At 58.0% G+C, this 26,432-nt stretch overlaps 2 protein-coding genes across 2 annotated transcripts; one reads left to right on the top strand and one right to left on the bottom strand.

Moving 5' to 3' along the window:
• Positions 1 to 8,733: 8,733 nt before the first annotated feature.
• ITPKA (inositol-trisphosphate 3-kinase A) lies at positions 8,734 to 16,803 on the top strand. Its single transcript, XM_003418751.4, has 7 exons — positions 8,734 to 9,222; positions 14,991 to 15,087; positions 15,168 to 15,384; positions 15,482 to 15,686; positions 15,890 to 15,991; positions 16,270 to 16,341; positions 16,453 to 16,803. Exons 1-7 carry the CDS (start codon positions 8,734 to 8,736, stop codon positions 16,654 to 16,656), a joined length of 1,386 nt encoding a protein of 461 aa, XP_003418799.1. The 3' UTR covers positions 16,657 to 16,803.
• Positions 16,804 to 16,905: 102 nt separating this feature from the next.
• On the bottom strand, positions 16,906 to 26,096 carry LTK (leukocyte receptor tyrosine kinase). The gene is made up of 20 exons (XM_003418752.3): positions 25,692 to 26,096; positions 24,998 to 25,135; positions 24,706 to 24,877; positions 24,075 to 24,225; positions 23,817 to 23,963; positions 23,423 to 23,579; positions 23,164 to 23,346; positions 21,986 to 22,084; positions 21,454 to 21,606; positions 20,756 to 20,851; positions 20,217 to 20,412; positions 19,495 to 19,585; positions 19,279 to 19,343; positions 18,956 to 19,085; positions 18,763 to 18,860; positions 18,516 to 18,608; positions 18,311 to 18,412; positions 18,053 to 18,187; positions 17,886 to 17,976; positions 16,906 to 17,784 (listed from the first exon to the last, which is right to left on the bottom strand). Exons 1-20 carry the CDS (start codon positions 25,837 to 25,839, stop codon positions 17,485 to 17,487), a joined length of 2,745 nt encoding a protein of 914 aa, XP_003418800.2. The 5' UTR covers positions 25,840 to 26,096; the 3' UTR covers positions 16,906 to 17,484.
• Between the last annotated feature and the right edge of the window lie 336 nt (positions 26,097 to 26,432).

The raw sequence follows: 26,432 nt of genomic DNA, 5'->3' as shown, positions 1-26,432 counted from the left end.
CCCCCACTTGGAGAAAACTCCCCAGCTTAGCCCCCTGCCCTGGAGGCTGTGTCCCGGCAGGCGGGAGGGAAGCACAAGGCTGGTACCAGGGAGGGCAGCGAAGGCGTCTTGCCCGTCCCGTGGGCACAGCCAGCGGCTTCTTGGCTGAACACAGAGCACGTGTGACCTTTTCCCTCCCAGCGTACCTGTCTCTTCCTAGTGATTTCTGTTTTGCTACATGAGCAAGGGTAATATTTTTTGTTTTTAAGAGAAAGTATCCAACATGAATGTGGAGAGTGTGAACACAAGAAGATTTAGGTTGCAAATGTTACCAGCATGTGCAGTTTTACATGTGTATACGTATATATATATGGTAAGCATATATATTGTGCAGCTAGGGTGAAGCCAGCAAAAAGGTGTGTATGTCTTTATGAAATGTTTGAAAAGAGATAAGCTGACTGCTTGATAATCATTCTCAGGTGTAAAGCTCCAAGTGTAAATAAAAGTGGCATTTAACAAATCTTTTCAGAGCAAAGTACAGCTGACTATATATACCAAGAACTAAGCTAAAGAAACAGCTGAGAGCTGCTGATTCTCACAAAAGGGAGAGAAATCTAGAAGCTCTGCTTTGTACTTTTTCACCCTACTTTTGTGTAAGGAAGGGGGGTGATGGGGAATCATGGAGTTAAGTTGTATTTGAACTTGGTAACTTTTCTGGGTTTAGTAGAACCTCAGTGTTGCTTTAACTTAGTTTACATTTTTTATTTAAAAGCAGCGATGGATGGTTTTAAAGAAATATTGTGACTGTAAAACTAATAACTGTAACACAGCTCTGTGGCAGCTGTGACACAGTTGGGTTGAGCAGAGGAGTGGTGATGGACTTATTCAAATCATGTGTACTTGAAAAGTCCATTGACCCAAACTCTTCGTAGATGATTGTGTAAACGTGGAATCACAGACTGTTGGACACAGCAGAGTCCCGGAGGCTGCTGGGACCTCTCCTATCATGATAAACTTGGATGTTTTGTTTTCTTTATGGTTTTAAAATTATAGAATCCATCTGATTTGCTGGAGTCGTTCTGATCCACCATGTAGATCTGTATTTAGTATCATTTGGGTTTGGAGACGTGTCGATTACATTTTGGCTGTGTAATAAAATTTTTATTCAAACTGCATCACACTGTAGCCACTTTGCCACTACCTGTCCACACACAGCTGCTGAAACCTTCGTTCTGAAACGCCAGAGCACAGAGCAGGGAGAAAAGCCAACCAGAGAAGACCGAAAGTTAACCTACTCCCTGAGTAGCCTGCTTGGTGACCGGGATCAAGATTAAGGACTTGTCTCCAGGCTCAGCTGAGGCAGGGCCTCTGAACCAAGACCCTGACCAGGCATAGACAGTGGCTTTGTCCGACCAGCTGGGGCTTCCTGGTTGTTCACAGTGTTTCTTGTGCTGGGGAATTACTGCGGTGGCCCCAGCCTCCTCCCCACGGGTTTCAGTGTGGAAGGGTGTGGCACCAAAGGCTGTTTGATACATTTTCAGTTCCTTCCAAGAAGTGAAAAGGCCAGTGTCCATGTGCCCAGCTCATGATGTGTAGGTCTGCTCATCTGTGTTGCTTTTGACAGGTGCAGGGAAAGTCGGCTGCCTGTAACTTCCCCTCAAAAAGAACGCCTTTGCTTCTGTGAAGTCCTGACTTGTCACTCACGCTGTACAGACACATGTAAATAAACTTTATGCCCTGTTTTAACAACGGGATCAGATTTAGTCCAAGGATTGTATCCTGAGTGGCAATTCTGAAGCCATGTTTTGAAAGTCCAAGGGAACCTCTCTTTTGCTCCTTTTCCCTCTTTCTCCTTCTCTCAGACCTACACCCCCAAAAGTGAAAGTGGTAGTTTTCAATCCTTGAGTAGCCTGGTTCCCCAAAAGCCTCTCTAGCAGGGTAGTTGTCTAGACCCAGGGCAACCTCCAGCTGGCTTGGTTTACCTCCTGTCTTGATAGGAGACCAACTAGCTTTGACAGAGGTAAATAAGCCCCTAAAACACTGCCTAAACTTAGAGTCTAGTCCTTCCAGCTTTCCACTGGCCTAGGCACAGTTCCCTTGCTGTCTTGTGTCCTGCCTATCACCTGTGCGAAGGGGGAACCTGGAGGCTGAGTGTAGCTGTGGAGGAAGTATTGCTGTCCTTCCCTCATGCCCACAAGCTGGGAAGATCTGTAAGGGCTTCCCCACCCCAGTGCCTCGGGTGGTGTCTCATCCTCAGTCTGTCCATATTTTAGCTAGGAAGCAAGAAGATCCTGGATTTTCCACCCCCTATTTTTTTTGAGATGGGAAAGTAGGGGGGTGACTTCTAAAATTCAGTTTTAGGAGCCCCATCCAAGCCTGCCCCTTGTGGTGGAGAGGTGGGTCACCCGGACCCAGCAGGCACATCCAACGAGGTTGTCTCCAACTCCCTATCATTCTAACTACCCTGCTGTTAGGAACAGCGGGCTCCCTTGGCCCTAGAGAGCAGCCATTCTATCAGAGGACAGTCAAGTCAAGCCCACTTACCTCTCCCAGGGTGCAAGTGGTCCACAGCAGCCACTTGCTGCCTGGCTCCAAGAAGCCAGGGAGCTGGCGGGTCTGCTGATTGAGGAATGGGGAGGGAGGATGCTGGGCCGGTCAGCTTCACCTCCCTGGGTTTTTCAACTGGGAGCGGAGGCAGTTTCTTGCGTGATCCTGGGCAGCAGGTGGTCCAGCTGCTCCTGGGAGGGGGGAAGCCCTCAATCCCCTAACATTTTGCTGGGTTTCCCTGATCAAAGAGCCCCCACCCCCACCCCCGCAGCCCCATAAGGGGTGTGTCTGGGGACCTGGAGGGAATGCACCCTGCCTTCTCTGGACATTTCCCAGGTCAGCTCCAGTACCTGCGGGTGGAACCTGGAGGCAGGGTTTCTTGGCCCATGGTAAGGGGTCAGCCACTGAAACATCTAGGCTTCCACCCTGGAGGCAGAGCCAGGACCAGGGACCCCCGGCTCCTCCTCTTACTACCTAGGGCTGAGCTACTGAATTCCTCTGAGCCACAAGTTCTCCATCTTTAAAACAGCATAGCCTGTGAGGATCCTGTTAAAAGTGAGAGTGGTCCCCATCCTCCAGGGGGTTGCACGGAGTGGGTAGCAAGGCCAAGGGAAAGGCCAGAAGCCTCGGAACAGCCCGGGAGTGCGGCAGAGGACACGAACCGAAGCTGGAGCGCTGGCCCGACGGCCAGACGACTTCTGGCAGCCCCCACCATGGGTGCCAAGAAACTCCACCTCCAGGTCCAGGTTGCGACTGGTGGACGTTGGGGCTGGTTCGAGGTACCGTCGCCAGAAGGCAGACTGCCTCTTGGTCGGCCCTAACGCTGCGGTTCCCTCCGGCTCCGACACACACACGCATGCACACACACACACACACATTCTCCCCCCCACCCCGCCCCCGTTTGTGATGGCTTGTCTGAAGGTGTAGTCCCGCTCCGAGACTCCAGGGGCTCCGGAGGCTGCCATCTCGCCTCCACCGCAGCGGATCCGACCTCCCCACCGCCACTAAGGGTAATTAAACTCAAAACCAGTAAAGCAACCCGAAAAATGACTATAAAGAAGTCTAACAACGTCCTGATCCTTTCCAAAATATACTGTCTTCAAAATATTTTTTATTCTATAAACACGTGAGGAGGCTGCATATCCCTCGGCCAAACACACTCATTTACCTCCGCCTGAAATGCGCTGGACAATCTCCACTTCCCTGGCGAACTCCTCCTCACCCTTCGGGGTTCAGGTGAAAGGTCGCCTCCTCCAGGAAGCCTTCCCCGAGTCCCCCTCCCAGTCTGATTTGGAAGCCCCTCCCATCGGCTTTCTCTAGCGCTGCACTCGCCGCACTGTACTGTTACTATCTGTGAGTCTTCGCTCCCAGTCTGAAGGTTCTTGGGGTGTCCGGGGCACCCAGCGCCGCCTGGCCCTTAGTTAACGCTCAATAATCGTGGTGGACGGAAAGGACTGCAGGGGCCTGGGGGTGTTAGGCAAGCGGACATCCAGTCGGGGCCGCTGTGTTCAGGAGCATTGGACCCCTCCTCTCGCCTCCCATCCTGCCCCGATTCCCCGCGCCCCGCAGCGCACCCGGGACAGAGACCCGCGGCATGATGCCGCCAACTTCGGAAGCTCAGGCTTCCTGTCCTGTGGGTTCGACCTATGGCCTCCAGAAACACGACTGCGGCAGAGGGGAGCTGGGCTGCCGCGGCCCCACTGGGCCGGACAAAAAAACCGCCTCGGCCTCTGCGCGCCCACTCCGGGCCCAGCGGCCTAGGGGCCCAGCGGCCTTGGAGCCACCTGTCCGAGCACCCCGCCACGTGCTTGGCAGCCCCGCCTTCAGACCGGGCCGGTCGCCTGAACGTGCGCGCGCTCGTGTCTCCAGGCGCGACCCGGCGTTTTCGGGAGTTTGGAGCCGCGGCCTCCGCTCTCGGGCGCGTTCCTGGCTTGTAGCGTGAGGTGCCCCCTGCCCGCGCAGAAGCGGCCTATGGCTTCGTCGTGGCTGCTGGTTCCTCCCCGCCACAATGCTGGGCGGACTGGGTCGCCGCGCACGCGAGGGTGGAGGTCGCCCTGGCAGTCACAGAGATCACAGATGGAATTTGGAACTGCACCCACCCTTCCGCGGCTGCAAGATGGCTGGAGATTCTGGGAGGGCGGAGGAGGGCGGCCGGCTGCAGCCCGGGTGTTCTCAGAGTTGCCTCTTTAGCGGCTGCTGCGACCCTGACCTCAGACCTTCCGCGTCCGCTCCGCCTCCACTTCGCCACTGGGAGAGAGCCTGCGGGTTCTGAGTTTCTGCTGCGAGGGGGAGGGAGAACCACAGGAGCACGGGCTCCTGGGAGGGATGGAAGCCTTGATTCTGAGGTGTCAGGAGAGAAAATGTTCTTACCGCGCATACACAGGCGCAGTGACACATTTTGTTCGTTTCAGACAAGAGTGACTCAGATGGTGGAGGGTCACCGAACGCTGCCAAATCCCGAGCCCTGCGAAACTGTCCTAGCCCCCGTCCTACGATATTCACATGAAGTCCATTATGGGGGCCCGAGACGGGGAAAGGGAGAAACCCAGAGGCCAGGAAAATGGTCTGTGATTGGGGCTGAGGGACCACCTGGTAGGTGAGGACAGCCACTCACTCTTCCAAGGACAAAGGAGGTCTCCAGTTCCTCCTTCATCCTCAAGTTTCCACTGGACCCTGGCTCTGGCCAGCCCTCTGTCACCCTCTCTAGTATGCCCTGGGCCGAGAAGGGCATCGTTCTGATCAGAGTCGGGGAATGTTTTGGATTCATGAAACGGCTGAGAGACCAAGGTTCCCAGGGCTTGGCTGTTGGTCCCTTGGAAGCAGAATAAATCCGGCCATTTAGCATCCTGGGGCCCGTTTACTGGTTGGATCCTTGGCCTGGCTGAATTTCCTTCTTCCAGAAGATGGTGCAAAATGATCCCCCACCACTCCCAGTAAGGGGAAGGAGGCACCATGGTAGGAGCCGCTCATTCTCCAGCACCTAGCACAACGCCTGCTTCATAGCAACTGCTCACAGGAAGTTTGTTTGCCTTGTGAATGAATGAATGGACAAATGGATTGCCACAGAATGTTGGAATCGTGGAATCGGAAAGTCCCTTGGAGGACACCAAGCCCTACAGAGCGTACCTGGGAGTTGTTGGCTAGAATGAGACTGCACCACTTGGTTGAGAGGACCATCCCCCCCACCAATGCAGACATACACAAACACACACACACCCGACAAAGGCTCCCCTCCCTGTGCAGAGGCCTTCAAGTCCCCTCAAAGCAACAGGTACCCTGTGCCCCACCTCCCTCGGCCAGGTGAGAGGCCCTGCCTGTGGGTCTTGAGAAGCAGAAGCTGGCACCATGCCTGGCAGGGGATGGGTGTTCCTGCCCCTGGGCCATCGTGCTGCCCTAGGGTGGGACAGAGCTAAATAGGGTAGGATGGGGAATGAAAGCAGATTCCCAGAAACCCTTCACTTCCCGCATCCCATTTTCCAGGCCCTGCCCTTTCCCAGCTGTGAGCCCCAGAGTTGTGCTCCCTAGGAGGCAGCCCACAAGTGTGACAAATCCTGAAGGCCATGGAGCACAATGAGGGCTCAGGCACCCCAGGCAGAGACCCCCTAGGGTATGCACAGCAGGATCACTGAACCGAGTTGCCACAAGAAGAGGAAAGATAGCTTTTCTCCTCAGATGCGTAGCTGGCCTTGACTCGTGCCCTGGCTCAGAACAGCCATTGAATGACCATCAAACCTTGCAATGTCCTTCTATGCCCCAGTCTCTCCACTTTTTGCAGCACACAAGAGGCGCTTCCCTCTGCCTCCAGCAGCCTGATTTTCTCCACATTCCTTTCATTCACAGCCTTAAGGACTGGGGAAACTGAGGCACAAAAGAACAGACGGTGTATGGTTTCAAAAGAAATGAGAGCCCCTTGACATCATCTCACAGCAGCCCTGGGGCCTCCAGGCCTTGCCCCAAAATGTGCCTTTATGTTTTCTGCCTGTCTTCATTGGACGAGGACCTAGGTACTGATTTACAAGATGCTACTGAAAGAAATCGTGTGAAAGTGCCCCAACCTCCCTAGCTGAGTCACTGGTTACTTCTGTAATGTGGCTTAGGCAGACCAGATGCATCTAAGGCCCCTTCCTGGCCTGAAAAGCCTATGGGATTAGCTCTCCACCCTTCCTTTTCCAGTGAGGGAACCTGGGCAGGTGTGGCAAACAGCTCTCCTTTGGTTGCTCGTTCGGTGACCCTAAGACTTGGGCAAGCACCTGATATATAAGAAGAAAAGGACTTCCCCTGGCTTTTCTCTTGGCAGCCAGGACACAGACCCAGTGCCCAGCCTGCTTGTGCCTCCAACATCGTCCACACAGCACCTGGCACACAGGTGCACAATACATGTTTCCTTCCCTCCTTTCCTTTCCTACCTTTCCAGTTCCGGCAGGTCCCTGCTCACTGTTCCCAGGCTGGGTTTGCCCCCAGCCCACCCTCTGAGGGCAGCACCTTTTCCAGCCCCCTCCACAGGCCTGGGTGCCTCCAAAGGAGGGAGGGAGCGGGTAGAAAAGACATGGGTGTTCCTGGGCCTCCAAGCTGCAGAGCATACCCTCACACAAACCCAGCCTCCTCCAGAGAGGACTCTGTGCCCCAGCCATGGTGGTCATGAAATTGCCCACGTTCCCCAAGGGAGGAGGCATGTGTCCAAATTTCTGTATTTCTTCTTTCTCTAATTCACTCCTTTATTCCTTCCATTTCTCCTTCTCCTTTCCCCCACTACCCTCCCCCATTTTTTCCACTGTTTTACTTTGTCCATTCCCCAGGATCTTGTCCCTTCTTTGCTAAAGATTCTTGCTCTCCCCCTGAGCCTTCCCCTCCCTTTCACTCCCCCCTTCCCTCGAATCCTGAATCCTGGCTGAAGAGAGATGAGGGAGGGACATCATTCCTCGTGGCTTTGGTCAGCATCTGAGGCAACTCTTCTGGGGGTGCTCTCCCCACAGGGCCCCCAACAGTCCCTAGGCACCAGGTGCCTACTGGAGGATCCTCCTTCTGGCAACCTGGGGAAGACAGGGAATGAATGCTGTGACATACAGGCCGCCAGCATGTGATGTGGCCAAAGACCACCGCAGTGATGACGCTGAGGAACACTTGACAATGTGTGAAACCCTGTCATCAACACCAGCACTCTCCTCCTCGTAATATCAACGCGACAGCTCTGTGAGTCGGGTGGGACAGCCAAGTCTTCCAAAATTTGCAAGTAAGGAAAGAACCCCGAAAGGTGAAGGGAGTATCTAAAACCACATCTGGATTGTGGTGGACCTGAGGGTGGCTCTTTCTACCACCCACACTAAAAACCGTTCTAACGTTTTAAAGAGATTTCAGATCTTTCACTTATTGTCACAGTAACCCTGTGAGGTGGAAGCAGTTCAGAGAGGTGACACGACTTGCCTAAAGCCATAAGCAGACTCCCAGCCCCGAACTCCGAATGGAAAGGAGCAAGAAGGGCTCAGTACCCGCCCGCAGCCGGGCTGCTGTCCAGACTCCGCTGAGACAGAGGAGATCCAGGCCCCGCCCCCTGACCTTGTTCTCTGCCCGCCTGAAGGTCGGGAGATTTAGGGGAGCAGCCTCAGCTTGTCCCTGGGTCAGAGTCGCCGTTTGGGTGCACGCCCTGGGGTGAGGTTCCTTGGGAAGGCCGTTGGCCTTGAACTCTGTGCTGGAGGGGCCTCGGCTGGAGAAAAGTCCCGGAGACTTGGAAGCCTTTGCCCCGGATGGATGGAACGGGGAAAGGAGCCCGAGGGGCCGGGTGGGAAAGCGAGAGCAGGACCAGCTCCTCCCTGCAGGGTCAGAGCCCTTGGAGGCGCCGGCAGGAATCCTTCCCAGTCCTGAACCCCGGGAAGGCCATAAGGCCGGGAGCGAAGCGGCCCCTTCCTCCTCTTACAGGGCAGGCAGAGGGAGGCCGCGAGGGCCAGGCCCCGGTTTTGTGACTAGGAGGGCTGGGCTCCCCGGCCGTCCTGAGAAGCAGCCAAGGCCTTCCAGGCCAGGGGAGCGCCCTAGGAGGCCCGCGCTTTCTCTGAAAGTGAAAGGAGTGGGCGGGGGGCGCGGCCGAGGCGGGGCCCAGGCGGGCGAGCCGCGCAGGCTCCGCCCCGGGGCAGTCTCCAGCCGGGGGCGCCGAGATTCTCCAGTCCCGGCCGCGCCGCGGGCTGGTGGGCTCGGCTGCGGCGACTGAGCCGGGAGATGACCCTACCCGGAGGCCCGACGGGCATGGCGCGGCCGGGGGGCGCGGGGCCTTGCAGCCCGGGGCTGGAGCGGTACCCGCGCCGGAGTGTCGGGGAGCTGCGCCTGCTCTTCGAGGCGCGCTGTGCCGCGGCCGCCGCCGCAGCCGCCGCAGGGGAGCACCGGGCCCGCGGGGCCAAGCGGCGTGGGGGGCAGGTCCCCAACGGGCTTCCGCGGGCTCCCCCAACCCCAGTGATTCCGCAACTGACTGTGACAGCTGAGGAGCCGGACGTACCTCCGGCCAGCCCCGGGCCGCCGGAGCCGGAGGGCGGCTGCCTCCCGACCGCAGGCTCGTCGCACCTGCAGCAGCCGCGCCGCCTCTCCACCTCGTCGCTCTCCTCCACTGGCTCCTCGTCGCTGCCCGAGGACTCGGAGGACGATCTGTTGAGCGACAGCGAGAGCCGGAGCCGCGGCAACGTGCAGCTGGAAGCGAGCGAAGACGCGGCTCAGGTACGGGCCGCGGAGGCGGGGCCGGCGGGGGCGCGGGGGACCCCTCTTTGAACGCCGGGAATACCGACTTCTGCCCCAACGCCCTCCGCGGAGGATCGGATTCTCACTGTCCAGAAGGAGAGTAAGGGTGGGAGGGAGGCGCCAGGTTTTCACCCCAACTCCGCAGGCGAGTCGTGGCCCGGGTCCTGAGGCGTCTAAGGACGAGGAGGAGTGCGCGACCGGTGGGGACCAGGCGGGGCTGGGGGTAGCGTGCCTTGCTGGCTGTGAGGTGGGGCTGAAAGGATCTGAGGGGCTTGGCCTTGCCCTGCGAACCCTCCGAGAGAGGGGCGAACGAGCGTTTCCCTCTCTCCCCGCCCCCTCTCCAGCGCCGCGGCCCCACCCCCGCCGTTGCCACGGTTTCCCTCTCCTGAGTGGGAGTGGAGCGGAGTTCCAGGCTCTGCTAGGGAGCCGCCGCCGTCTGCTCCCGGCGGCCGCACGAGGCGTGGACGCGGGGAAGGGAGGGGAGCAGGGCTGGGAGTCTGGCAGGAGTGGAACGCAGGCCCACCCCGCGCGCACCAGGCTCCCAGGCCCACTGCTCGTAAGCACCGCCCGGAAGAAGGTAAACTGAGGCTGAAAGAGTTGGGATCAGCCTGGATGTTCCGGGGCTGGGTTTGACCCTCGGATAACTCAGGGCCGGGATGCGGTGAAGTCACTCCTGGCGCCCGCCCCTTCGAGGTGTGCGACTCCTGAGACAGATGCCTTGTTCCCTTTGTTTTAACCAAAGCCAAATACTTTAACTGCCGTGGTCAACGCCAAGGAGTTGCTCCAGATTCCCGTTACACAGGGTCCCTGGAGTGGAGGGAGAGGAGAGGAGCACCACGGCGGCTCTAGTGGCTCCGGGCCGGCCGGGAATGCCGGGTCGGGGCGATTGGGCAGTGAGAGCCGCGAACGCGCGCCGGGGTTGCCTGGACGCTGCCGGGACGGCGCTGGGCGCGGCCTGGGCTTGCTCCACTCCGGCTCCGCCGCACACTCGGATTGGACGAGGTGGGGAGACACTCGAACGGCTTGTAGTGGTTCCGTGACTCAGTTACCCTCGACACTTACACAACCCTGAGGGCGGCGGGGTTTATAAGTGACACAAGAGAAAAACAAAAAGTCTCACGGAGCAGGATCCCCGGCCCCCGGGCCCCCGACAGGTATAAGGCGCAGTGGCTCAGTCCCTCTCCTCCCTCTGCGGGCGGGGGTACCCTCTGACTTGAGATCGTTCCTAGGGCAACCCTGGCGAGGCGAGGGCCTCCGAGGGGTTTCCCAGGCGGAGGAATGTGAGTGAGTGAGAGGACCCCTCCCACCCCACCTCCTCAGAAAATTCTGAGCAGTAGCTCTGGGGCGGCCGCCCGGCTGCTCAAACCTCTGACAGCTTAGAGGGCGGGAGCAGGAGAAAGGGCGCAACGAGCGCGGGCGCCGAGGGCGCGGGCAGCCCACGCTTCCCTCTTCTGCCAGCCCGCAGAGACCCGGCTCTCAAACCGAGTGCCTGGGGGAGAGGCTCGGCCACGCAGCTCCAAGGGGTCCTGCTGCCCACGCCAGGGTGCAGTGTGGGCAGCCCCTGCTAGGGTCAGCTCCACACAAGACTCCAGGGACCAGCCACAGCCGTGCCCTGGACCTCGCCTCCTCCCGGAGCGTCCAGGAGCTGGAGCAGATGGCTGCTGAGGGCCCTTTGTAACTCCAAGGCTACGTTTCCCAGGCCTTACCAACCCCCAGCCTGCCGGGGCCTCCCCGAAGGCAAACAGCCACAGCGACGGCAGATAAGCCAAGGGCTGTTGACAGAAGCCGCCTATGGTCGGGGAAGGGCCCCGCGCGGACTTTGCCTCACCGCCGCGCGGGGACCAACGGAGCGCTCCCGCCCAGGCCGCCCATAGGGCTTCCCCAGGCAGGAAGCACAGCCGGTTCTGCTGACCGTGAAGGATGCACCTTGGGAGAGGGCAGGTGCTGCAGCAGCCTGGGGAATGGAGAGGCGGCTCCCGGTTCCGAGTGCCTTGCACTAGGCCCTGGGCCGATAACAAGAACAGGCCTGAGCAGAAGGAGGTGCATTCCGTCCTGCCTACCTCTGCAAGGCCCATGCATCCTTCCCCTTTTCCTCCTAAGGAGCCCACACAGCCTGCCCAGAACCTGGAGCTGGGCACCCCCAAGGGGTGTTGGGACTGACTGTAGCGCTCCCTCCAAGGCCTTCCTCTGATAAAAGGAAAAGTCGTGGGCAGGGAGACTCAGACAGGCCAGGAGAGGCATTGGGGCCCATCCCCAAGAACCGTGGTCATGACTCTGAGGCCTTGCCTGCCTCCCAAAACAACGTTAGGCTGTTTCTCTAGCAGAAGAGGGGGCCTTTGGCTCCTGTTCATCTGCTGACTTCCCCCAGTGCTCCAGGATAGGTAAGGAGACCTGGATGCCATCCCATCCTGGACTCAGAATTCCCACACATCACTTTCCACTAATTATAGAGCAGAATTTAGGTTAACAGACTTCTTTTTTAACAAGCAGATGCCCCTGGGAAGGTGAAGTCGTGGGTCACTTATACCTTGGTGCAAATAAATTTAAACTGGTTGCTCTCCCCCCACCACACACACACACCTCCACAGGGAGCGCTAGCTTTGATGGAGCAGTTGGGACATAGGGATAGGGTTGGCCTGGTAGGGAGATACAGCCAGAGACCGGGTGGCTGGAGGCAGGGGGTGCAGGCTCAGCAAATACGGGATGAGCACCAAGGGCCAAGCAAAGCGTTGTCCTGGCAGGAGATACTCTGAGTACCTGATGTGATTTAAGAAGCAAGAGCCCTCCAGGCTTCAAAATGGAGACCAAGGGGTGAGGAATTATCAGAGGGTTCTCCTATGACTTCACCAAAGGCTTTTCCAAAGACTCTTCTTTTGCCCCAAGATACCCAGGTGGCTTCTGGTTTCCAGCTGGTTTCCAGGGCAAGCACTTCAGTAGAGGGATAGGTTGGGCCAGAGGATGGGCATTGTCTCCTTGGGCAGCTAGATTGACGCTGTAACATAATAAATCTGATTTCTGATTTTCAAACAATAAAAACCTCACCTGTGCAAAAATATCTTCCCTGCTGTTGTTCATGTGCCCAAATCCCCACCCGCCAAACAATGATTCTCCAGGAGCCTTTTTGGATACCTGCATTTTGATATGCATTACGTTCCCTGGGAGAGGGAGCTCCCTAAGATAAGCAGGAAGATGGTAGTGGATTCTACAACACTTAACTCCTTCCAGGTTTGACCGTGTCCATTACTGCCAGGAAAGCTAAGTCCTGGGAGGGCTAAGGACCTGGAGGGCTCAGATGAGATCATGGGTGTAAAAGCCCTTTGTGACCTGAACAGCTGGAACCAGCCTTGGTTGCTGCTGCTCTTGGTTCATATGATCCTCATGAAACCACAGTGGGGAGAGAAGGTGATGGCCCCATTTTACCTCAGCTTGGGAGCAGGCTGATGCTATGTTATCACACAAAAGGCAAGTGGCAGTAATCCAGGTCTTCAGACATCATATCAAATCCTCTTCCACCAGGCCCACCTTCCACCTTCCAGCCCCACCCACTTCTCCCATGTGATCCCAGGAACAAGGTTCAGGTAGTTCCCTCATCCCACCGGGGCTGGTTACCTCTTCCAATGGGGTGGCTACAGGACTAGATGTACTCTGACTGAGTCCACTCTGGTTCCACTGTCCCCTAAATTCTGCCAGTAGGCCCCTAAAGCTGCTGAAGCCCCCACCATTAAACCCATGCTTCTGGATGAAGGCAAAGGCGTCCAGCCAATAGAGAGAGGTCCCCAGGCAGATATCCTCATTTCCCCCAGAAATCAAAACAGACCACCTATGGCTGCAAACCACTTCACCTTCTGCAAAGGTCTTTCTCATGTAGTGCCCCCTTTGACTCCTAAAGGGAGGCAGTATAGTAGCATGGACTTTGAAGCCTGGTGGGCCTGGGCTACTTAACTCCCCTGAGCCTTGAGTTCCTTCTATAAAGGAGCATGTGCACATCATTACTGATTCTCAAGGTGAGTGTGGGAGAGGGCTGTAGAGGATGGTGCCACCGAATGCACACGGCAGGTATATCTCCCTGGAATTTTACTTGAGAATTTGGAGATGGGGGAGTTGTATAATAAAGCTTGGATTTATTATGCAGCAGAATGCAAACCTTGTATGTATTTAAAGACTTTAAAAAGGAATTTTGAAAGAGATGTCATGCTTCTGGTGGGCTGCTTCTGGCTACACCCCCAGATCCCCAGGGATTGAACATGTGATCACGCCCTAGTGCTCCATATAAGGACTTCAGCGGGAAAGGGGGCACAGTGCTGCTGATGGAGTAGGAGAAAGTGCCTCACATGCAGTAGGCGGTCAGTAAATGGCTCCCATTATGGCAGCAGCTATGTCCTCCCAAAAACAGGCCCACACAAATGACAGTACTTGCTTGGGTCACTCATCTAGAAACTGACAGAACCAGGACTGAAACCAACTCCAGACTCCCCATTCAGGGCTCTGTTGCTACCCCTGTCTCCTCCCCATGGGAAGGGTCTTTATGGTCAGCAGCCTTCCCCTCCTTAGGTCACCTCCCCAGTTCTCCCTCTCTCTCTTAGAACGCCCTCTTGTCAGGGAGGCTGGAGTCCCCTGGAGGCATACATGTAACTCCAAAAGCAGGCATTCTTGGAAGGAGGAAGCAGACACACAATTTACGTGAGCAAACCCTTGCACTTAATAGATAGGGACCAAGACTGATGAGTTTTGTGTGGGAAGAGGAAAGATCCGGAGGATGAGATGCTCCCAGGAATGGGTGGAGCAATAGTCATGAGGCAAGGGATACGTCAAAGTCTACATTTCCCTCCCAGCTTTGTCCAAGATGACAGGCCCTCAGCTTTGCAGCCATAACTCAGGGCTCAGGTTTCTGGGTTTTGACCAGAACTAAAGGTGCCCTGTGCCTAGCCAACTTGAAGGGAGTGCATCGCACCCAGGGATAGCAAGAAAGTTTCCGGAAGCCCCAAACCATTCTTTCTCCAGGGCCTGCTAGGCTGGTCACCTTGCCCTGGGCTTTTGTAAATGTTTGTCTCCCTGTTTGTCCGTCTCCCTAAATGAGAGGAACCGATGGTTCCAAGTGAAAGATCGGTGATCCAGCCTCATCCAGCTTCTGCTCCATGCCAAGGAATTGGGGTGGCGTGGGGGCACCTGTCACACTCAAGCCTGTTTACGATTCACAACAACCCAGTGAGGGTGATTATTGCCCCATTTTACAGATAAGAAACTGGTGCTCAAAGGCTTGTTTTTCAGTGTGATCTGGGGCCCTGTGGTCCCAGAATCTCCTAAGACATCAGTAGAAATGCAAATGATCGGCCCCATCTCCGACCTCCTCAGCCAGAATTTCCTTATGGTAGACCTGAGGGTCTACTTTTTTTTTTTTTTTTTTGGCAAGGGTGATTTCGATGCTCACAAAAATTCCATAACCTCGGCTGAGCAGTTTGGTAACCTGCCCACATAACTTTTGAGCCACAGAACTCGGGTGCAAACCTGAGCCTTCTGATTCTGTGGGCAAGGCTCTTTTCAGCACATTCTAGAAGCTGGATGTCTATCAGCTCTCGGTGCCTGTCTCAGTGTCCGCCACCCGGGCACGCCGTGAACTTTCCTCCCGTGAATAATGAATGCAGCATCCCGCCCCAGCTGCTTCCGGTGGGCAGGGGGCGGGACAAGACCCTTTTCCAGAGCAGAGAGCTGTGACGCCGACTTTCAGATCCGGCCCGTGTCGCTTTCAGAAAAGCCACTGGCAGAAGATCAGGACCATGGTGAATCTGCCCGTCATGAGCCCTTTCAAGAAGCGCTACTCTTGGGTGCAGCTGGCGGGGCACACGGGTGAGCTCAGGGCCAGGTGGATGAGGAGGGTGCCCGGGGCAGGAGGGGGCTGGGCAGCGCTCACGAGTGTCGGTCCGCAGGGAGTTTCAAGGCGGCGGGCACCAACGGGCTCATCCTGAAGCGCAGCTCGGAGCCGGAGCGCTCCTGTCTGGCGCGGCTGATGGCCGACGCGCTGCGCGGCTGCGTGCCGGCCTTCCACGGCGTGGTGGAGCGCGACGGCGAGAGCTACCTGCAGTTACAGGACCTGCTCGACGGCTTCGACGGGCCCTGCGTGCTCGACTGCAAGATGGGCGTCAGGTACGCGTGCCCTGTCGGGCCGGCGGGGGCCTCGGCAGGCGGTCGAGGGGTGTCCGTGTGCGCCCCCTACACCCAGCTGCCTCCTGCGCCCCCTCAGGACTTACCTGGAGGACGAGCTGACCAAGGCCCGAGAGCGACCCAAGCTGCGAAAGGACATGTACAAGAAGATGCTGGCGGTGGACCCCTCGGCGCCCACGGAGGAGGAGCACGCGCAGCGCGCTGTCACTAAGCCGCGCTACATGCAATGGCGGGAAGGCATCAGCTCCAGCACCACGCTCGGCTTCCGCATTGAGGGCATCAAGGTGAGCCAGGCCCGCTTCGCTGTGCGCGCCGCCAGGCCCCTTCGCGCTCCTCTCCCCCACCCCCGCGGACCCACTCGGAAGGAGTGTCCTCTGTGGCTGTCTCTCTGTCTCTGGCACCAGCGTCCAGATGGCACCGAGCCGCCCTAGCCTAATTCTCCCCTGGAGTGAGGCTGAGCCCCTGACACTTCCCCCACCTCCTTTAGAAAGCCGACGGCTCCTGCAGCACCGACTTCAAGACTACACGAAGCCGGGAACAGGTGGTCCGCGTCTTCGAAGAGTTTGTGCAAGGGGATGCGGAAGTACTGGTGAGCACTGGATCCCAGGACCCTGGGCTGTTAGGTAGCCCGGAACCGAGGGGTGCCCCCGGGCCGTCTGGCCTAGTGCCCTGAATGCCCCCCCCCCCACATAGCACTTATTGCCCTGTGTCATCATTGCGTTATGTTCTGTCCCTCCCGAACTTGCGCCATGTAGGAGCCTGTGTCTTCCTCACCATGGTATTTACCAAGCCGAGCACACACTTGTTAGCAAGGGTTCAGTTAGCGTTTAATTAATTTGCCCTCCTCTCCTACCCACTCCTCTGCAGAGGAGGTATCTGAATCGCCTGCAGCAGATCCGGGACACCCTGGAGGTCTCCGAGTTCTTCAGGAGGCATGAGGTGAGAGGCCATTAGGATCAGGGGCTGGGTCTGTGGTCTGTGAGGCTAGGGTGGGAATAGGGTGGGGGTCTCCGGGGAGGGCTCGCAGCCTGACAGTGTAAAGCCCGGCAGGTGATCGGCAGCTCGCTCCTCTTCGTGCATGACCACTGCCATCGAGCCGGCGTGTGGCTCATCGACTTCGGCAAGACCACGCCCCTCCCCGACGGCCAGACGCTGGACCACAGGCTGCCCTGGGAGGAGGGCAACCGCGAGGATGGCTATTTGCTGGGCCTGGACAATCTCATTGGCATCCTGGCCAGCCTGGCCGGGAGATGAGGCTGGGCCTCTGTCTACGTGCGGCTCGGCAGATCTGACCAGCAGACTACTGCTTCATCCGGGCGGTGCATGCCAGGGGGGGAGAGACGGAGCCCCCTCCCCGCCGGGCGGGGTGGTTCACACAGCCCTGCAGGGCCAGCTGACAACCACAGGGGGCGCTCTGCAGATGCGGGGGTGGTATGGGGCTGGCGCTCACAGGAACCCAGCATTCCCGAGCCAAATGACACTAATTTGTGGAGAAAGGGGACAATGAGCAGCTTCCTCAGTCCTGTTCTTCTGAAGGGCTGGCCAGCTCTCCAGGGAGACCAGGTGGTCAGTTTTACTTCGCAGGCACTGCTAGGCCAATAGGCCTAGCCTCCCAAGCTACAATGGACTCTCCTTCCCAATAAAACTCAAAGACGCCAGCTTTCGTGAAGCAGGCCTCATCGCCTCCCTCTGCTGGCCCGCCTTCCTCATTTCCCAGTATTCCTCACATCTGCTCAGATCACTGGAAGATGGGAGGAGAAAGCTTTTTATTAGAGGCATCTGCAGGGGCAGGGTAGCCCAGATAAAGGATGCTCATGCGGGGTGGGCAATCCAGAGAAGGCTTCCTGCAAGGGGCAATCGCAACTCCGCACTGACATCGCTGGGGGAGGGGCTCTGGCCCCAAAGGTCGAAGACTGGGAGTGGTCAGACCCTTCTCCAAGGGGCCTGGGGCAGGTTTCCTGGATGGATTTCCGGTGCTGCTAGGCCAACCCTGAGACATGGACCACAGACAGTGGGAGGCAGAGGCTGCAGGAATAACAAGCTGCTTAGAGGCCTGGACAGGAGTGAGAGGAGGAGCCGTTGCTACCTGCTACCATCAGCGCCTGAGTCCTCACCCTCAGGGCCCCTTGGGACCCAGGAGCCATAGGTAGGATTCCAAAGGTTCTGAGGTTGGATGCTCCTCGATTTGGGGGGCTTTAGGCCAGAGGACAGCCAGGGGCCAAGGGGGCTGTCTCCCCACCTCTTCAAATTCTCCAGACTCAGTTCCTGGGGCTGTAGGGATCTTAGACCCTCCAAAGACCTGCTCCCTAGCCCAGAAGCCCCTTCCTCCTCCAGGATGGGCCCCAGCTCCATTGGCAGGGGTGAGTTCAGCACATCTGGGTCCTGTAGTAGAAGGGTAGGGGAGAAGGGGCCAGAGAATTGTTTCATGGCTTTCTTCCTGATCCTCCAAACCAGGATGGTCAAGGTGGGTCAGGGGGGCACACCTGGGTGCAGTATTGAAGACGGTCCAAGATGCTGGCAAAGCTGGGGCGGAGTTCAGGCTGGTGCTGCCAACATTGGGTCATAATACGGTACCTAGGGAAAGGCAGGAATTTGTGGCCACCGAGGGTCATAAAAGGCCCTCTCTCCCTGGGCTGCAACCCACACTTACACAGGCCCTGGACAGCCCTTGGGAGGGTCCATCCGGCCCCCTCCGACAACGAAGTCCAGCACCTCCTGGTTGGTGCGGCCAGGGTAGGGCATGTAGCCCAGTGAGAAGATCTCCCAGAGCAGCACCCCAAAGGACCTGCATCATGAGTGGGGGGTCCAAATGAGGTCCATTAGGCATAGCCTCCCCTGGCCTCCCATGAGATGGCCCAGAAAGGATAGGATTAGTCCCAAGGCCAGGGAAGGGAGGAAGTGCCGTCACCAGGAATCTGTCTTGGATGTGAAGATGCCCTCCAAGAAGGCCTCCGGAGGCATCCACTTAACCGGCAGCAGGGCCCGGCCCCCCTTGCGGTAATAACTGGCTCTATAAGAGGGAGGAGGGAACTGATGAGTTGTTCTAATAGCACCAAGGCGCTGGTAAACCCCCTTGCAGCAGCAGCCTCCCCACCTCCCCAGGCCCCCCGCACCTGTAAATATCTCTTGCCATCCCGAAGTCCCCAATCTTGGCCACTCGGCTGGGCCCACTGCAGCTCAGGAGGCAGTTCCGGGCAGCAATGTCCCTAAGGAGTCAGGCAAAAAATCACTCCCAGAACTCAAGGTCTGCCCCTTTTTGATCTAGTCCCTTAAAAGTTAGGAGAGAGGATTGTTCCCTGGGGAGGGAGTTGGGCTAGAGTGGGTCCCCCGAGATGTAGGTGGGTCCCCCAAGCTCCCAACCTATGGATGAAGTGATTTTCTTCCAGGTAGTGGCAGCCGTGGGCAATGTCCTGGGCCAGCTGCAGCAGGTCCTGCATGGCCAGAGGTGATGGCTGGCCCTGAGCCAGGCAGAGGGTGCATCAGTCCGTGCAGGACTTGGGACACACGGCCAGGATCATTACAGGGGCCTGGAGGGCTGGCTGAAGGATCTCACCAGGTGCGGTCGACTGTGCCTCAGGAAGCTTTTCATGTCCCCACCAGACATCAGCTCCAGCAGGATGAGGCGAGGGGCAGCGCGGAGGCTGAGCCCCACACACCGCACAATGTTCTGATGGCTGAACTTGCTGAGTGGGTGGTGCACATAGCCCATCACCAGCAGGGAGAGAAACTATGTTCTAGGCTCCACCCGACTGGAGAGGACCTCTGTGTCCCTCCATTTGTTGCCTCTCAGCCCCAGGGGGAAGAGAGGCTGTTCCTGCAGGCAGTTCTGGGTGCCTTCCCCCCACCCTTCACCCTGCCCCCTGGCTCCAGGTGCACCTGATGATAAGTGCCTCCATGAGGAAATCCAGCTCATCCTGACGAGAGCAGAGTTCGGGCAAGGTCTGGGGAGGCAAAGCGCACAGGGTTCCTGAGCTCCTTGGACATGCAAGGAGGACGAGCTAACCCTAGCTCCAACAATCTGGTTTCTGTCCCCATGGTGCTCTGCTCCTCTACCCCCAGCAGAAAATTCTATCCTCCCCCCGCCCTGCTCACCTTGATAGCCACTTGCAGGGGGCTGGGATCTCCAGGAAGGCCAATTACAAGTCCCTCATACACCTCCCCAAAGGCACCGTGGCCCAGGGCTCTGCAGGGAGACAGATTAGAAGGGACTGGGTGGTTTTGGGCCTGGGGAAGGGTCCTAGAGATTCTAGTACCTCCTTTACCTCCCTGCTCCCTATACACCCACCTGGCCCTCTGAGGGATCCGAGCTCTTTTTGCATCATGGCACATCTCTAGATAAAACCCTGTAGGGTGGTATGGACTGTCACAGAGCCAGGGCAAAAGGGAGGGCAGGTGTAGGGTCAGGGTAGGGTTAGGAATCTGTGATGGGGCCTTCCTTTAAGTCCTTGCAGAGACCCCAGGACAGAGGCAACCCTTAGGCTCTGAAGGATTTTTATCGTAGGGTTCCTACCATCCCGGAATTGGGGCTGAAAGCTAAGCAGTCAAGCCTTTGAGGGGAGAATGGGGTTGGCTGGGGTAACTGAAACAATTACTCAAGTCTTAAAGAAGAGACATTGATTTTGCCTCAACTGTGGTGTGACCTTGGACAAGTTAGTTCCCCTCTTTGAGCTTCTCGGGGTCTGCATCTCCTCTACTTAAGTGGTTTGAGCCAGATCCTCTCTAAGATCCATGATTCATCTGGCAGTGAGCGGGGTGGGCTTGGGAATTCAGAGGATTCAGAGTGAACAGGTCTCAGAAGGAGGTGGAGGACTCACCTGAGCAAAGTGACATTGGCTGGGGAAACCTCAGTGAGCCCTGGGGGCAGAGGCCAGGCCTGGGCGGTGCTGAACCCCACCTGGCAGTAGTAGGGGTTGGGGGCTGTCCTGATGGCTGAGGTACGAAGCTTGCTGAGCTCAAGCTCAGGGCCTGGCAGCCTCATTCTCCACAGACCCTGACACTTCTTCTGGTTCACTGCAGGTGTGGGGAGGGGGCAACAATGGATGACCTCTACCTGCTCATCAGGCCCACCCTGCCTCCCACTGCCCGGGCCACACTCCAGATGCCCATGAAGGCAAATGTTCCCCAGGCCCCCTCAGCTGCTTCTATTCTTAGGACTCTAGAGCAGCCCTTCACTGCTCAGCAGGGAGGAGTATCCTGAAGTCAGCCACAGTAGCTTCTAGGAACCCAGAGGAGTCTGTCACTAGTCTGCTGAAAGTGGGGTCTTATCTGCCCCTGGGACTCCACAGGAGCCCATCACAGCTCAGCAAGTGAGGGAGCAACCTTGAATCAGTCACGCCTGCTGTATACTCCGTACCCAGAATCAGGACCCCACACACCATAAGGAGGCTCAGCGTCGAGGTTGCCACCACAACCACCATCAGAACCAGAGGGCCTGAGGGGGTGGGCAGGTCTAGGGAGAAAGAGAGACACCTGTAGTAGGAAGTGCCTCTCTGTCCCTCTAACCCCAACTTTTCTTCAAGACCCAGCTCAAGTGTTAACTTTTCAGTGATGCTTTCCTCCATTAACCTAGACAAAAGCAACCCACCTGAGAACCGTGAAAACACTTTGGATCTCACAGGGAAATTGTCACTTTCAGCCATATATATATATAATATATATATATTATATATTATATATATATACACATTTATGGGGGGCCTAGTGTATATTTTTTTAGTGTATAAGTGTTGAGCTGCTAACCGAAAGGTTGGCAGTTTGATTCCCTAGAAACCCTATGGAGCAGTTCTACTCTGTCCTATAGGGTCGCTATGAGTCAGAATCAACTCGACGGCATTTTTTTTTAAATGTATGTATGTATGTATGCATACTTCTCACCTCCCACGCTGGACTACTTGCTCCTTGAAGGCAGAGAAGACATTGATGTGTCTCCAATCTCCTGCCCAGCACCCATTATGGTGCCTGACACACAGTAGGCCTCTATACCATCTTTCTCAGCGCCCTACTGCCCCTCCCAGCCCCAGGATTCCGACCATGGAGAAAAGCAGGACAAACCCATGCAGGTAATGTTATCCACAGCTAGCTCCATGCCCTCTGGGCACATGCACACAGCCACCCGGAGCTCTGCCTGCCACTGGCAGTCCTTCAAAGGGCAGTGACTACAATTGAAGTACAGTTGGATCTCCACCTCTCCATGGTTCTCTGTGACTGTGGGGAGAAAAGCTGACATGGGGGACAGATACCTTTTCCAGCCACATGGTTAATTCTAGCCCAGGACTTTGGAGCAGGAGGAGCAGAGCCAGGAGTTTAAGGTGGGTGGGAGGGCCTGAGGGACTTCTGCCAAGTCTGCAAAATCCCTCTTCTGGGAACCATGAGCTAGCTCACAGGTATTTGAGAATTCATAGCAAGAGGTTACTTGACCAGCACCCCAAATGCCCCACAGTGACGTCACAACTGATAGCCAGTTCCCAAATGTTCCTGCTGTGCCAGAACCAGACACTGCCCAGTGCAGAGCTGGTGGGTCACATGGAGTATGGGCTTAGGGACTGAGGAAAAGGGCCAGGCTGCGGCGGGGGGGGGGGTATACCTGCCAGAGGCTGCAGGTAGAGCTCACTGTGAGGGTGGATGAAGGAGACCCCATCTTCCCCATTGGCCCAGAGGATGTCAGACTCTGAGGCATCACCCCCTGGAAAATGAGAGGGATGGAGAGTGGTTACAAAATGGGGGTGGGTGGGCCGGTGCGCACAGCTGCCTAGCAGCTAGGAAGCTGGCTTATGAACAGTAGATAAGCCGAAGTCTCCCTGGAAATCCCAGGGTGGTTCCCCTTCACACTAGCATTACTACCAAGGGGAGCTGAGGGGCCAGAGAGGTGGGTGGTGATGGGAGTGATCAGCTGGAACCTGAAGGGCTGGCTCAGGCTGGCTGGGAGACCTCCGTCTGAAGGCCTGTGGTCCCTGTGTCCTCAGCTGTAAAGTGGGAGGGGACCAACACACACATTCTGTTGCTGTGAGAACGTGAGAATGGAGAGGGTGTGTGTACAGTACTTAGGAACAGTACAGCCCAGGCCGACAGACGCGAAGGCTCTGGGCTGCATTAGCATCACCTAGAGGACTGGTTAAAACGCAGATGGCTAGGACGCTCCCCTGGAATTTCTGATTCAACAAGTTGGGGAAGGTGAAAATGTGCATTTGTAGCTATTTATCAGGAGGTGCTGATGCTGCTGGTTCAGGGACCATACTTTGAAGAACTACTGATTTAAACTAGCCTTGCCTTTCTGGCTGCCCCCTCAGCTTGCTAACTCAGCCAGTTCTAAGCTCCTGGGACTGCAGTGGAATAAGGGGCGGAACTGTTGTGATGTCCTGGACTTAAATGAAAATCTAGGGAGTCTTGTCTGCAGGTCTGGTTTGCAACTGACTTGACCTCCTTTTCCAAGAGTGATTGCCCTATTTGGAGTCCCTGGGTGGCGCAGGGACTATGAGCCAAAGTGTTGGTGAACCCACCCAGAGGCACGTCAAAAGACAGGCCTGGTGATCCTCCAAAAAGTCGGTTTGAAAAGTGCATGGAGCAGTTCCACTGTGCACACACGGAGTTGTCATGAGTCAGCATCTACTCTGGCAACTAACGACATTACTCTATCTTCTCTGGCTTGCAGCTAGGCTCAGCGCCTTCCCCACCTATCCTCCTGAGGGACTCAGGCCTGTTCCAAGGCTCTAACCTCACTTCATCCCTGGGGCTGCCCAGCCATCCTCCCCAAGGGTGCCCTACCCTGGTAACCGCCGCCGCCTCCGCCGGCAGTGCAGGCCCCGCCGCCGCCCCCGAAGCCGCCGGCCGCGGCCCAGCCAAGCGCAGCCCAGGCTTCTGCGCAGCCTTGGCCGCCCTCGGCTCCCTCCCGCAGAGAACTGCCCGTCTGTGGTGACGGGTCCCGCGACGTCCAGCCGCCCCCTCCACCTGCGGAGCGACAGCAGGGTGGCGAGCAGCCAGAATGGAGAGCACACCGGCCTTCCCCCGCGGCCTCTGCCTTCACCTGCCGCCCCGCCTCTCCCGCTGCTCCCGGGCGCCGCCAAGCGGGTCTCCAGTTTCTCGGGGGCGGTCTGAGTCCCGCCACTGTCCGGCCGCCTCAGGTAGGACCGACCGCCGCCTCCGGCCGCCACCATCAGCGGCTCCAGCTCGCCGGCACGCATCTGCAGTGTCACCGGTGTGCTCAGGGGCGCGTCGTCCAGCCGCCTAGTGATGGCCGGGGCACTGCGCGAGGTCCCCCGACTCTGGGACCAGGGTAAGGGGCGGGGCTACCAGCCGGGCCCAAGGAGAGAGGGACCCCAAGGAAGGTACGTGGAGCGCGTGCGCACTCCTGGGAAAGTTCGCGACCCCGCTGATAAAAGCAGGGGGCCGGGGCGTCCGGAGCCTTGGGGAGCACATACCCGGAAGATGTAGGTGGCGCCCCCGCCACCCCCGCCGCCCCCAACCCAGCTCCGCCACTCCCGGGCTCCTTCAGTCCTATTGGTTCCCGCGTGCTCCTCGGCGGCGCTCGACTCTCCCAGGCAGACAAGCTGGCTCTCTCGGCTCCCCTGCAGGCAGCGGGCGCCGGAATCGGCAGGGCTCCGACCCTCCCCTCGCACCCTCACCTAGTCCTCCCTCCCGGGTGCTTGAATCGCCCCCTTCCCGTTGGCTCCGCTTACTCCAGGACAGGCGTCCTCTCCCTGATGCCCCACGAGGATGTAAAGCGGCTCCCCGCGACCGAGCGAGAAGATTGCGGAGACGAAGACGCCATGCGCCCGCGACAGGTGGTTCCTGGCGCCTTTGCCGCCTGCGGCTCCGTAGGCTGAGATCCTGCGGGAAGCCGGCCCTGAGTGCCCGGCCCTCTGTCCTCGGACCGCCCACCCGGGGCCACGGTGGACAACACAGGCAGCGCCAAAATTTCTCTTCTGAGGGAGCTTAGACGCCGCAGTCAACTTTGATGCAACTAGGTTTGCACACCAAAATAATAATATAGTAATTGTTATATTTAACATTTATTTTGAGGTTTAAAGGAGATGGGGGAGGCTCAAGCTACTCGTTGGCGCCGTCGCTTTTTAGGGGCACTCCACCCGGCGGGAACAGGCTCCCAGTTACAGGCTAACTCGGCAGCGGCCACTGCCACCCTTCCACGGGTTCCGCTGGAAGGAGAGGCAGGCACGGTCGCCCGGGCTGGACATCCCTGCGGAATACCCTGCAACGCAGTGTGGCGCGCGCGTGGTCTGCGGTTTTCCTGGCTGCACAACTGTGGCCTCGCAGGTCACCACCCGGGCCTACCCTCCGCCCCGCACTCACAGGTACTGGCCCGGGCCTGGCGCTCGCCACAACTGCACGCCTCTAAGCCGCCCGATGGTCGCCACTGTCACCACCACGCTGCTGCCGGCGTACGCCCCATCGCACTGTGTTTGGGTGGGCCCGCGCCGGCCGCTTGCCCCGCAGGTGGAGAACCGCCAGGGCCCCTGGGTGTCTGGAAGCCGGGAGGGAGGAAAGGTTAGTGAAGCTGGGTCTGCAGGCCCGGCCGCTACAGGGTCCTAGCCTGGGGTCTGGGCCTGGTGAGCACTGGAGAAGGGAAGAGCCCCAAGCGAACCTGGGGGACCGAGCGGAGAGACTGGCTCTAAGCCGCGAGGCGGAGCGGGGACGTCCGGGTGTCGTGGACTTGGAGCTGGCAGCGCCAGGGTTGAGGATAGCATAAAAGGCGTCTGGGATCCCAAGCAAAGAATGGCGCCTGAAGGGTGACAGGGAGACAGCGGGAAAGGAAAGGGAAAAGGATACAGAAGGCGGACAGGGCATAAAGAGGGAAAAGGATACACACACTCGCCAGCCCTTGCCGCTCTTAGCCACGCCCTTATCCCCCACCCCGCCAGTGCACGCCCGCGCCCCGAAGTCGGCCACATCCCAGTTCTGGTCGCCGAATCCCCGCGGCGTGCCTGCTGATACCTCTATAGCGTCTCCCCCTAGAGAACGCTCCCAGTGAACGACTTGGGGGCTGCACTGAGCTTGGTCCTGCAGGCCACCCATCCTTTCCTCTACACAGTTTGGTCGTCCCGGCCCCAGGCAGTGCCGAGCCCCCAGGGCTTGTCCTTCCTTCCCTCCAAGCTTCGCGATCGGATCCCGGGATTCAGGCGCGCACCGAGCTTCTCCGCCTGAACTCCAGGAGCACGGACGGGAAGCTTTGGCCGCGAGGACTCGAGGCCTCCAGAGGAGCCACGGGGACCAGGTCTGCCGCGACCGCCGTCCCTAAGCCTGGCCGGATGGCTCCCCGACCGCTAGACGGAACTCACCGGCAGCTCCGAGCCACAGCAGCAGTCGGCCGGGGCAGCCCATTGCCATTTGGATGCTCCCCAGCTGGGGTTGCAGCCTCAGACCTTGCCACCGTGGTCCCCAACCGCTTATAGGCGTGTCCAGCCACCCGCGAGTCCCTGCCACCATCTGGGTCCTAAAGCCGTCCTAGCCACGCCCACCACAGACCCTCTCCCCCCGCCCCAGGCTCAAAGAGGGGTGGGCGGAGTGTGAAGGCCGTGAGCTCCTCACGCTTCAGGGAGGAGCCTTCTGGAGCCCCGACCCAGGGGTCTCTGTCTCCAGCCACCCGGTTGGCCGCTGGCTGCCCCAGGGGCTGGCCTGGGTGCGAGGTAGGGGGGAGGCGCCCCACCCTTTTGAGGAGGGAGCCTGAGAGAGAAACCGGCAAGCGCTCCCCCAGGCACCTGCACGGGCGTCTCTGTCTCTGAGTCAGGGCAGGAGCAATGGGGCGTGCTTCACCGGGGGGGGGGGGGGGGGGGGCGGGCGGGGCCAGGGTGGGTGAGGACGGAAATGTGGTAACACTCGGGCTCTTTACACTGCCAAACTGCCCCAAGTAAGGCATTTCAGTGTCTTTGACTTCGTGACTGCAAGGCTGCACCTCCCCAACACCCTCAGAAATGTGGATTTCTGACACAATTCCTTTGGACAACTTCTTACTGTGAAGTGGTGAAAGCCTGGGCCAGACGTCAGAAGATTGGCGGGTGAGTACCAGAATTCCTAGTCAG

The sequence above is a fragment of the Loxodonta africana genome, chromosome 10, assembly GCF_030014295.1.
Source record: "Loxodonta africana isolate mLoxAfr1 chromosome 10, mLoxAfr1.hap2, whole genome shotgun sequence".
Lineage (NCBI taxonomy): Eukaryota > Metazoa > Chordata > Mammalia > Proboscidea > Elephantidae > Loxodonta > Loxodonta africana.
The sequence above is the reverse complement of the archived record's forward strand: the minus strand, read 5'-3'. Positions and strand labels throughout refer to the sequence as shown.